A 13,262-nucleotide genomic window follows, 5' to 3' on the forward strand; every position below is an offset into this window, starting at 1 on the left:
ATGTTTATTAATGGATGGCTGATGCACCTCCTTGGGCAGGCTCCTTTTACCTCCTGTTCCTATTTCCTCTATCATGAACTAGGAATAGAGGTACTAGTTTTTGGAAAATGTTTGTCAAGTGATACACAAAGGCAAAGAGCTTTTTAATTTACTTGATACTAAATAACTGGACAGTCAATGTATAGTGACTAAATCTCTGAGATTTGGCCACAAAGTCATAAGAATGCACACAAAAAGGTACACAAGTCAAAATGACTATGAGTGAACAGGCTGTTTCAAATGCATAAAGTGAATAGAAAATCTATCTTTGCACTTCCTGATGAGCTGCCAAAGTATTCCAGACTATTGGTGCCCTCTCCATAATCAACCCTGGAGAAACTACAGAGAAGTATGTGTGAGGTACTGATGTGAGGAACTCACATAATGTTTGGGAGAAACTAACGAAAACAGGTGAGACATGACCTGCCTCTTTGGACTTCTATTTTACCTTGGCTCTTAAAGCTGTTGTTTTACAACTTAAGAAGACTGCTACAGAGAACTGATAATCAAGGGAATATGAGCTTATTGGGAAAAGACAAACCTTCAATAGCAGAGGAGTCTAAAGACTAGATGAGAGAGGAGTTGAGTAACATATTTCACATGAAACAGAATTACTGTATCAGTAGCACGCAATAAGCAAAACAAATATCCTCAAACATAAGCAAGAGACTATTAACATGAAGTAGGAACAAAAGACATTAAAAATGACTAAGTGGAGATGTTAGGCCTGGAGTTTTTAATAGTTGAAATAAGGAAAACAGTAAAGTGATAGTAAAGGGACTAAATAGTAGATGGATAGAGCTAAGAGTGAAATTACTGAGATGGAAGACAAGATGGAAAAATTCTCCAGAGGCAGCAGGAGTGGTTAAAGGCAGACAACAGAAGAAAAGCTGTGGGGATAGAAATAAACAAGAAGATACCCAGACAAAAGTAGCCTCAGAAAGTGAAAAGAAATAGTAAATCTCAGATCAAAAGAGCTCATAGAGGACCACAGGAAGCAGATAAGAAAAGTTAGAGTAAAATCCCAAATTAAGACAAACAGATGGTTCTAAAACTTCAAAAAAGAAAGAGCAATCACTTCTAATAGAATGAAGTATAGGTCCATAAAACTTTCAATAGCTATACTGGAAGTAAGACATCAATAGAATAATATTTTCTAAAGCACTGAAGGAAAAAAGCATTTATGTCTAATCTGTCATTTAAATATGAGGGCATAATAAAAATACTGCCAGTCATTCAAGGCCTTGGTGGGTTTGACATGTAAACTGCTGTTGTTGTTCGGTTGGTAAATTGTGTCTGACATGCAAATTACTTTAAAAATACTCATATAGCAACAATAAAAATACTAACATAGCAACAATAAAAATAACTACAGCAAGACGCTGTAGTAGTAGGAATTGTTCTGAAGTTTTCATATACTAACATAAATAAATAAGCTCATTTGACTAATTCTAATAAGGAAAGAAATAAATGTTGGAGGATATAGTAACAGACAGGGGATGAAAACATGATCAAATTATACATCAAAGTTTATTGTTGCCTAAAAATAGCAATAACCAAGGAAAAGAAAAAGAAGAATAGTCACAACAATTCAAACTGAAATTTCACCTAGATAATATCAAACAGGGATTGGGGGAGAGGTGCATACACTAAGTTACTTAATCTGTTAGGGGTCAGTATATAGATTTTAACAAGGAAATGAGTACAGACGTGAAAAATTAATACAGCTATAGGTCATAAAAACAAGAATCACAGGAACAAAAATAGAATGGATTAAAGTGGAATAAATAGTTTCTTTAAAAAATATCTGTAGAACGCAAAACCACACACAGTTAATAAAAGTCAATGTGAGAGATTATATTTGTGATATGAAGGTTGGGTAGGATTTCTGAAATAAAATATGGTGAAGGATATGACAGATAAGTTGGGAAAAGGTCTGTATAATTCTAAAATTAATGATGGACAAGTACTTAGAGTAAACAAAAAACTCCTGGTAAACAACATGAAAAATATCAGAATGCTAAAAGAAAGATGAATAAAGGTATAGAATAGGAATAAACAGTTTATAGAAAAGGAAACTTTCCAAAGACGCAATAAACATATGAGAAAATATTCAAATTTAATAACAGGAGAATTACAAGTAAAAACAACTACATATGGTTTTATAACCATATTCAGCATTAGATAATGCCAAATGATGTTGGGCTTGGGGCTACATAAGAAGACACTTTGGTTGGTAACGGGAATAGAGACTGGTGCAGTAATTCTGGAAAAGAATGTGGTAGTGTTTAAACAAAGGGCATAAAAGTACAGTAGATATAGCTCTGATATACCAATGTTAACTGAAATAAGCCAGACATAAAAGGACAAAAATCATGTAATTCCATTTATTTGGGGTACCAATAATAATCAAATTCACAGAGACAGAAAACAGATTAGCAATTTCCAGGAACTGAGGGGAGGAAAGAATGAGGAATTACTGTTAACTGGGTGGGAGTTTCAGTTTGGGATGACAAAAAGTTCTGGAGATGGATAGCAGTAATGGTTGAAAACAGTGTGAATATATTTAGAGTCACTGCACTATACACTTAAAGAAGGCTAAAATGATGTATTTTATGATAAAAATGGTAAACATGTATTTTACCACATACACTCAATAGTAAAAAAATCCAAGCAATCCAATTAGAAAAGGGATAAAACAGTTTTATCATCAAAAAAGGGGTAGGGATGGAAAATAAGCACATGAACAGATGTTCAATACTATTAATAGGAAAATGCAAATCCAAAACACAATATATAGCGGTCGATTTCTTTGGAAAGAATGATGCTAAAGCTGAAACTCCAGTACTTTGGCCACCTCATGCAAAGAGTTGACTCATTGGAAAAGACTCTGATGCTGGGAGGGATTGGGGGCAGGAGGAGAAGGGGACGACAGAGGATGAGATGGCTGGATGGCATCACCGACTTGATGGATGTGAGTCTGAGTGAACTCCGGGAGTTGGTGATGGACAGGGAGGCCTGGCGTGCTGCGATTCATGGGGTCGCAAAGAGTCGGACACAACTGAGCTACTGAACTGAACTGAACATGTCTACCAGAATAGCTAAAAATAAACAAAAAAAACCCTACCAAATTCTGGCAAGGATGTGGAGAAATGATCTGTCCAGTTTGCTGGTGGGAGTGCAAAATGTTACAACCACTTTAGAAAACAGTCTCAGTTCAGTTTTATCTTTCCTCCAGAAACTAAAACTAAGCTGGCAAGATCAGAAACTCTTAACCTTTTTCATTGTTATATTCTGAAGTATTATACACAAATAAAATACTTGTTGAATAAATGAACAATTTCAAGGTTTAATTTCATCTCATCAGTAAATCTTTATTATGTACCTAAAGTTATGTACCTTAATGGGACATCCCTGGTGGTCCAGCGGTTAAGACTCTGTACTCCCATTGCAGGGGGTGAGGGTTCAATTCCTGGTCAAGGAACTAGGATCCCACAGGCTGCACAGCGCGGCCAAAAAAAAAAAAAAAAAAGTTATGTACCTTCATCCTTCATGTTCCGATCTATCTGTGGACCAGCATTCCTTTCTCGGAACTGTATGCCCTGCATGTGTCTTTGCATAGCTTCCTGTATTACTTCAAACAATGGTTGATCCTGTTTGAAACATGGATGTTACCTGTTAGAAATTACATTTTTCTTATCTTCTTCCAAATTCTACAACTGAAGTTTTGTGAAAACATGTATTTTCCCTTAAAAGAAGAAATAGGGATCAGGGGTGGCACTGGGGAAAGCAGCAGCCTTTATACATCATATAATACAGCAGACCTTTTGCATGTGAATATTTAACATATTGTAGTTTTAACTATAAATTTCTGTGACATGAAATAATCTGTAATTCTGCTGATACATGAAAAAGAATCTTGTGAGTTGTGATCTGTTAAACAGTTCAACTAATAAACAAATCCAGCTTATTATGTAGAAATCTGAGTTTTAAACTGGCATTGCTCCAATTCATCCACATACATAGCAATGGAGACAAATTATATACTAAAATGGTAATGCGCTTACATTAAAAAATTTGGGGACAAATATTCTTCAAACACTTCATGATATAAACATCATAGAGCTAGCCCTGAGGTAGCCTAGAAGCCCTCCACCCAAGTAAACTGTAACATAAATGCAGATCAGATGTGGCAAAAGTACAATATTCTGTACATTCTTGACTGGGGAAAGAACATACACAAATGTTTATTCATTCTGCACTGCACATAAGAGAAACTCTGAACTCCCTGGATTGGTAGCCAAGGTTCTCCACAATTTGGCCCCCACTTTCCACAATCCCTTACTACCTGGCAGGTGCCCTACACAAAAAGCCAAACACCGGATGGAGCAGTATGTCCTAAGCTGTGCTTCAATCCACCCTGTGCTTTTATTATTCTTTTCATCTTTAATGCCTTCTTATAATTTCCCTCATCTCTGATGAAATCCTACTCACTTTTTGAGGTTAGTTTAGGTGAAATTTTAATTATTTTCTGTAGTCCTCCCTGATCCCACTAAGAGATCATCTTTCTTTTATGAGACTAAAAGAGGCACTTCCCATATATTTCTTTTTGCAATGATTATATTATTAATATATACACATGACCTCTTCTACCGTATTGCAAGCTCATCAGGTAAAGAATAAGTCATCTCTGCAGTCTCTCACAGTAGCAGCAGGTGCTAAATAAACACCAATATTTGAAGAATTGTAAGACTCAGATTCTTAATTACATGTACTTTTATATTAGAAAGTAAACTTATTCAGGAAAAAATTATTTTAAGAAATGATCTTTACCACTGTGCCGGCAGACAAAGGAACAGAGTCATCTGCAGGATACATTCTGGAAACTGGGCAGTTGAGAATGTCCAGACCATTTGGAACCATTTTACAATAGTCCTGAATACACTGCAGCCACCACCACACAGCATCCCGGCAGTTATATCTAGCGTGAGTTCCTTCACCCAGGAGATTAGGAATGAGGCCATGTCTCAGGGTACTAGCAAATGCTAAAATGATATTCCTAAAACAACAGAATTAGGTGAATCATTCGACATGAAAATCACTTAAAAAACTAAAGGCAAAAAAGTCACTTTGGGTGATCATTATTTTTTATTATTTTCTCTTATTTCTTTGTATTTTCATGCAGAAAGTGGTCATAATATAGAATAAGCACTGAATTAAAAGTCAGGAACCTTGATCCTTGCTTTGCCTTTTTCTCTAACAATCTGTATGACTTATCCTCTGGGAGAGATTTTTTCCATTTGTGGAGTTTGGGACCAGATGATTTTTAAGGTCCCTCATGACTCAAAAGAACAGGAATTTTATTATCTTGAATGGCAGATACCAAAAATAAAGCAAACACATAAGAAAATTAAAGGTAAACTGACCTTGAAAAACATAATTCATTTTCAAAAACTTGTAGAGAATATTTTATCTTTCAACATATTATTCTACCATCATATACCAAAAGGCAACTTTGTAAGATGGCTTTCTAAGAAGAGCATGAAACTGAGAATTAAGACTGAGATTTAAATCCTAGTGTTGCCATCTGTATAACCTTGGAAAAGTCATTTAAAGTTTGTTTTTTTTTTTGCTAAAACCATTTAGAAATTTAATTAATTCTGTGTATCCGGTAATACCTCTCTCTTAAATAATTGTGTAAAAGGAGCTTTTTTATTTTCTGCAGTACAGAAGTGTTAGTGTGGAGAGTGACACTTCCAATTAATAAAAGGTCAGAATACTAGCGATTTTAATTATCCAGAACATGTCATACACATGGAAGTTGAGTAAAAAGTCCTCTATCCATGAACATCTCTGCAGAGGGTGGAAGCAGAACTATCTGTGGTAGAGACAGACATATGTCCACCAAAATGGCTTTCCTAAAGGTCCCAGTCAGATGACGGCATTCTCCAGGAAAAAAAAAAAAACGTAACTGCATGGAACAGGAGTGTTTTCCCCAGGATCTCTTTCCCTTTCTGCCAGCTGACCGGAGAGACCCAGAGGTCCTGGAAGATTGTATATCATGCAGATAAAGGAGGCTATATCCCTTAACCACCATGTGGAAAACTGCCTCCTGAACACCCATATAGGATCAGAAAATCATAAATTTTGTTTATGAAAAGCCCTTGAAATTTAATGGCTTATAATTCATAGTAGTTAGCACTACTCTAACAAACGTATTATCTTCTGGGAAGTCTTCTAGATCGGGGTAGGCAAACTATTTTTCTGTAAAAGGCCAGACGTAAATATTTTAGGCTTTGTTGACCTTACATAGTGCGATCATGCATTCTTCTTCTTTCAATAATTCTTTAAAAAGGTAAAAACCATTCTTAGCTTACAGGTCATACAAAACAGGTGACATCAAAACAAAAATATTAAAAAAAAATGCTTTTTTTTGCTACAGGTTTTAACTTGTAGAGCAGTGATTTCAAACTTCAGTCTTAGGCCACTGGAAATCACTGAAGCCCCTGCAAAAACACAGATTTCCATCTGTCAACTCTGCCTTTCCACCTCCAGGTTTGGACTCAGGGAATTCAGCACAGGGACCAAGAATTTGCATTTATAACAAGTTGTCAGATGATGGTAATACTGATTTATGGAACACTATACAACACTGCTGTAGAGCCTTTCTTTTCTACCTTTGATAAATTTATTTATAGTATTGTAACATAGAAAACATCATTTTAAATCTAGAAAACATAAAACTGGAGGTTATGAGGTCTGCACTAAAAAGAAGGAAACCTGATATTATAATTCTCTTTACAGGACTCTGTCATTATGGAAGAACAAAAAATGGAAGACCTTCCAATTTTACCTAAAAGTCATTTGCATTCTTATACTTAATTCGGGCACAGACATTTCACTCTTTAGTGTGTGATGTTTGTAACATGGTTATACAATTATTAGTTTTTCCTGAAATAAAGTAGCAAATGCTGAAGATAATCTGATCTGTAATGTGAAGTATTAGAATTTGGTAACTTCAAAGATTGTCACACCTTTGAAATTCTATGATCCTATTAAATGAACACACAACAAATAAAATAAAAATCACACCTCAGGAAAATGTGGCTACCTACCAAATGTTGAGAATAGATGAATAAGAAAGGCCTGAAGAGCACTGAAAAACACTAAGACATAAACTTGCATTGCAACTTTTTAAAGATTTCCTACCTGGCCTCCAAATAGCGTCCAGTAATCAGCAGTAGACCTCTAAGGGCAATAAAAGTATCCCTTCCCCAGCAGCGGAAAATACCAGCAGAGAAGTGAGGTAAGCCTAACAGAAAACACAGCAAAGTAATCTATTAACCTCAGTATACACAAGCCTACGAACTCCACGACTATAGGTTGAGCTGCTCTAAATTTTGGGGTTAAGGAGGAGGTGAAAAGAGTCTTCAAACTCTCTTAAAATTATCTGCAGAGTGTATGGTTATTCTTATGTCTACTTTTGTGTGATGAGGTTCCATAATCATATCTGATTCTTAAAGGAATCTGTCACTCAAAATAGACTAAGAACCAGTGCTATAGAGTGATGCTTATTTGAACCGGTTAGAATGTATGAGTTTTTAAAAATAGACTTTCTTTTAGCAAATTAAAGATAAAATCAGAGGTCAGATATTTAACACATGAAGAAACACTCAATATAGTAATAATGATATATTTTAAAAGGTTCTACCTGAAGTTTGAAGGCAACAAATTAATCTAAATATGGGATGATTACCTTAATGACAAATAATTACATGTTTATTGATCTACCACTCTAGGGTTATTACTTCATCACCAAATTTCCCATTAACTTAAAACCACTTAAAAGTGTCACAGTTCGTTAGAAACAACTTTTACAGGTGAAAACAAGGATTTCAGATGTTAAATCCCTTGAAAACTTTAGGTAACTACAGGCTTTATGCAGGAAGTAAAACAGAATGACCATAGATAAAATCTAAAATTTTACTTTTATATTTAGTTTGGTTTCTTATGAAATGTGAAAAGAAATACAATTGTTATATGTAACAATCAGCAGGAAAGTAAAGCAAAGGAAATTAGCATTTCACCATAAAACAAAACTGCGCTAAAGTATACATGTAACAAAAATTTCAGGGAAGAAAAACTCAGGTCATAAATAAAACGTTCACAGCATTCATTTATAACTATTTTCTAAACACTTAACACTATCTGACATTATTTTGTTTGTCTTCTGGTTTGTTGAGTGAATGTCCCTCCCCAGTGGAAAATATGACCCATGATAACAGAAACCTCATTAACCTTATTTGCCAAGTTATATCACTGAAAACTGTAATGTATATATCACTATGAAAATGTATTGGATGAAGGAAATAATTGGATTAATTATAAAATGTAAATTGAGAGGTGAGATAATTTGACTAAGGAAAAATATTGCCAATACTTTACAATTAAAGTTTCTGTTTGTTAGGTCTTCACCTTGGAGAAAGACATTATTTTCTTCAGTTAGGAAAGGATCAGAACTAAAGATAACATCAGACATTTCTTTCTATATTTTCTCCCAAATAGTGGTATAAAATTTCCCTAAACACTTTTATATTGTTCACACACAGTTGACTTCCCAGGTGGTATAGTGGTAAAAATCTGCCTGCCAACTAGGAGATGCAGGTTTGATCCCTGGGTCAGGAAGATGCCCTGGAGAAGGAAATGGCAACCCATTCCAGTATTCTTGCCGGGAAAATTCCATGGACAGAGGAGCCTAGTGGGCTACAGTCCATGTGGTGGCAAGGAGTCAGACACTACTGAGCAACTGAGCACCAACATACATGGTTGACATACAGTTTATATATATGGTCGATGATGGTACTGATGACAGCAGTGAATACATATATATATATAGTACTCCATGTTGCACAGATTTCTGGTACTTAACCCACTTAACTGGAGAAGGCAATGGCATCCCACTCCAGTACTCTTGCCTGGAAAATCCCATGGAGAGAGGAGCCTGGTAGGCTGCAGTCCATGGGGTTGCTAAGACACTAAGCGACTTCACTTTCCCTTTTCACTTTCATGCACTGGAGAAGGAAATGGCAACCCACTCAGTGTTCTTGCCTGGAGAATCCCAGGGATGGGGGAGCCTGGTGGGCTGCCGTCTATGGGGTTGCACAGTCAGACATGACTGAAGCGACTTAGCAGCAGCAGCAGCAGCAGCAGCAACCCACTTAACACTTGGCATAAAATATAAGTATAGACAGATCCAAGGGTAAGTTTGAGTTGCTATGCCCTGAATACAGGCACTCTTGTTAAAAAGTCAAAACTAAAACCTCTAGCATCCATGTGTGGAAATATTTGTATTCACTAAAACATTTTTTAAATTAATTAATTAACTTTATTTTTGGCTGTGCCGAGTCTTCAGTTGCTGCACAGGCTTTTCTCTAGTTGCAATGAGCAGGGACTATTCTCTAGTTGCGGTGTATGGGCTTCTCATTGCAGTGGCTTCTCTTGTTGCAGATCATGGGCTACAGGGCACGTGGGCTCCAGTAGTTCTGGCTCATGGGCTCTAGAGCTCAGGCTCAGTTGTGGCATATGGGCTTAGCTTCTTCGTGGCATGTGGGATCTTCGTGGACCAGGGATTCAATCTGTGTCTCCTGCACTGGCAGGCAGATTCCCAGGGAAGCCCTATATTAACTTTTCGACCTTTCAGAATATATGACTTACAGATCACACATCTTCTGAATAATTTCTACCTTGTCAATTAATGTATAAGTTTAAAATTATACACATATTTTGTATCACTGTTAGAAAAGGAAGGTATTCCTGGCCTTTGTATCATTTAAAAATGAAACCAAGAAATCTATCTGCAAATCCATATACAGTCCTATAATATGGAATATACAAAACTTTCCTTTAGCATGCTAGAAAGAAATACCAGAACTTCTATCCATATTTATAAACTATATTTTTAGTTTTTCTTTTTGTTTTATATTGTACATGATATGTAAACATACCAAGTATAATAGCGTATAAGTATATCATTTATGATCTCAATATATTTATTTTGGGAGTGTTTAACAACAGAACTGGATAATCAAAAATGTTGAGATCACTATTTTATATAATAGGCTTCTAAACAATAGGCTTTAAAATCAACTTCTGCATTTTTTCCACAATGTTCTTGTTCAGTTTTATGACCATCTGCCATGAATTCACAGGGGAAAGTACCAGAAGGATATAAAATAGTTGAGTGAAAATCTAAAACACAATTATATAATTAAAATATTCAGAAGGTTCATATAATCCTTCTAAGTGAAATGTTAATTTCTTTTTTAGTTGTTGGGTTCTAGTAGGTCATTTTTATAGGTTTGGCCACCTCATGCAAAGAGTTGACTCACTGGAAAAGACTAATGCTGGGAGGGATTGGGGCCAGGAGGAAAAGGCAACAACAGAGGATGAGATGGCTGGATGGCATCACCGACTCGATGGACATGAATCTGAGTGAACTCCGGGAGCTGGTGATGGGCAGGGAGGCCTGGCATGCTGTAGTTCATGGGGTCGCAAAGAGTCGGACACGACTGAGCGACTGAACTGAATGCAAATTTAAGGGTAAACTGAGGCAATCACATAGACAATACTGTTCCTTTCATCCTGCAATTGGTATTTCTCAGTTTAGTTTGGAAGTTCTAAACTTCAGTGGACTCAAATATTAAATACTTTTTAGAAATAGCTTGAAATTTATTAAAAAGAAATCATAAGCCTATTTTGCTGAGAATTATACCTGTTACTTGATTTGGGTTTTAAATATACTTTCAGGAAAGATGCTAATGGAGTTGGAAGCATTTAATTACAATTAGACACATAATAAAAATTATTTAGCATTTGTTTTGTGTTTCGTAACTTGTAGAGGATCTTCACATGATCTCTTGGTAATTACAAGGCTATGTAAATGTTTTATATTGGGGAAAAAAAGTATAATGTAATGGGAAAGGTAGTAAAACAGATTTGATTGAAAAATGCAAAATGTTATGAGTTGGAAAAAATACACATGCAGAAGAAAGGGATTAACTGGCCACAATAAAAAGTGCACATAAATAAATGTCTGGTGCACAGTGATACTTAAATAGCACCGTTATTACTTTTATAAATGTATGCCTGTGAAATTTTACCAGTAACATAAAAGCTTGGAGAACATCAGGAGTTTTTAAAAATAATCATTTCTTTATAATTTTCCTAATACTGACTTACACATTTTAATCTTGTACATAATTTCTTACCTGCAGCTAGAGACACACAACACTGCTCCTTCTCCCTTGTGATCTCATTCAGCCTGCATGGCACATCCGTAAGCGAAGGTGAAAGAAGTGGCAGAGAAGAGAATCTTCCTACTCCACACATTTGGACTGAACCCAAGGAAAGGTGTTTCACAAAGGTAGAACCATTCTGAACAAAGCTGCAACAAAGTTATAGAGTTCAAAGTGTTACGGGTAGAAATAAAAAATTTTTATTACTTATTCAAAAAAATTTATTAGGGTAAGAACACCTAATTTGAGAATCTACTTTTTTAAAGAGATTTTTAAGGGTACAATACCAATTGTTATTTACAGCCACAACGTTGTACATTAGATCTCAAAACTTACTCATTTTGCATACCTGAAATTTTATGCCTTATTGATTCAAAAAATTTTAGCAGTATTATTTTAGTTCTTTTTTTCTCTTCAAAAAGTTTCTCTATTCAAATGTATAGCAATGCTAAAATCAGTTAAACAGAATTTTAAATTTGGTAAAGGTTTCAGAACTGCCTTCATTTCACCCAGTATTGTATCTACCTAGCTGGCTTTAAAATGTTTACTGTAAAACAAATGGTAGAGTTGAAGTTTTATCCTTTCTGAAGTTATGCCCAAATTGCCTTGGCTGCTCATCACTGGTACATTCCAGCCTGTGGTTTCACCTCAGGGAAATTCACTAATAAAGGCATATTTCACTTATAACAATAGCAGAATATTTTTTCTCTTAATTAATAAAAAATTAGAAAAAAATAGTATGTGTAGATTTAAACAAATTTATCCATTAATTTAACAACTCGAGGTATAGAGATAACACCAAGCAATTAAAATTCCCCATCAACATGTTTTTTAGCTTTATAGAATAGATTTTAATATCTAAGTTTGTTTCTGTATGTTCCAGATTAAAGGATGTTAATACATTTTATGCCCACTTACTAACTTTTTCAGCTGTATGCATGCATGACAATTCCTGATGTTTTGGTCTTTTTAAGAGTGTATACACTGACTGTATGTGGCTTCTACACAAACATGCCTATCCACTCAATCTTTGCTGGGTATACCTTGACATTTGCTTCCATGCTACATCCAGAAGAGTGGTGTATGCACCGATTAATATAGCATCAAAGTAACACGGGATAAGGTAACGTGGGATCTGCTTCAGGTAGAAGAACATAGCCTGCAACCATTTACCAACCTGTTATAAAAATAATTTTAAAAGTTAACTTGGTGTGCTTATAGGCTTGGATTTAAAAGCTAAATCCAAACATTCCACTGTACTATCTAGCAATCTATTAACCAGATTTTCACTTATAAGAACTGAAAGATGATGCAGAAGAAAATGTTTCAGGTTAGAAAACAACATAAACGTATATGTTAATATACATTTCTTACTGTGCTCCTCACCTTTTATTTTTTTGGACAATATAGCTTTACTTACTTCAGCAATAGTTCCTGACCGTGAAATAAGTCGGTTACTGACATAGTCAATCATCCAGTCTCCAGATCTCAAATTATCACAGAAGGGATGCCCCAAGTCATTCTTTGGTCTTATTTCTGCCAATACGGACATTAATCCTGAAAATTCAGAGAAATACCATACCAATTTAATCACTGGCAGAGTAGTTTGCTCTCACAGCCTGGCAACCTGCTGCTAGTCTCCAGTGATTGATGGTGAATATACACACAGCTAGATACAAGAGCAGCATAAACCTCAGTGGCACTTCCCATGACTGGAGGTAAGTGTGGCAACACTGCCTTGAACCAAGATATAAAGGCAGGCTGACGGGGACTGTGGTCAGTCACATGAGCTATGCAGAGCTTTCCAAGATTCCTGTTTTCTGGGTTGGTCCTGCTCTTTTGAATTTTAATATTACAATATTCAAAGGCAATTGGCACAGCTTCCCTATCCTAAGGCATCTAGGGGCAGAAAACTGATAAGTTTGTCTT

The 13,262-nt window shown here is 35.6% G+C and overlaps 1 protein-coding gene across 1 annotated transcript in view; it reads right to left on the bottom strand.

Moving 5' to 3' along the window:
• Window positions 1-13,262, bottom strand: part of AGL (amylo-alpha-1, 6-glucosidase, 4-alpha-glucanotransferase) — a 77,908-nt gene that overhangs the window by 16,141 nt on the left and 48,505 nt on the right. Inside the window, exons 22-27 of the mRNA XM_061411102.1 lie at window positions 12,754-12,890; window positions 12,377-12,510; window positions 11,307-11,482; window positions 7,249-7,351; window positions 4,873-5,098; window positions 3,581-3,692 (exon numbers count right to left, since the gene is read on the bottom strand). Coding sequence (XP_061267086.1) covers window positions 3,581-3,692; window positions 4,873-5,098; window positions 7,249-7,351; window positions 11,307-11,482; window positions 12,377-12,510; window positions 12,754-12,890 — 888 coding nt within the window. The remainder of the gene's footprint in view (window positions 1-3,580; window positions 3,693-4,872; window positions 5,099-7,248; window positions 7,352-11,306; window positions 11,483-12,376; window positions 12,511-12,753; window positions 12,891-13,262) is intronic.

Source organism: Bos javanicus, chromosome 3, assembly GCF_032452875.1.
Source record: "Bos javanicus breed banteng chromosome 3, ARS-OSU_banteng_1.0, whole genome shotgun sequence".
Lineage (NCBI taxonomy): Eukaryota > Metazoa > Chordata > Mammalia > Artiodactyla > Bovidae > Bos > Bos javanicus.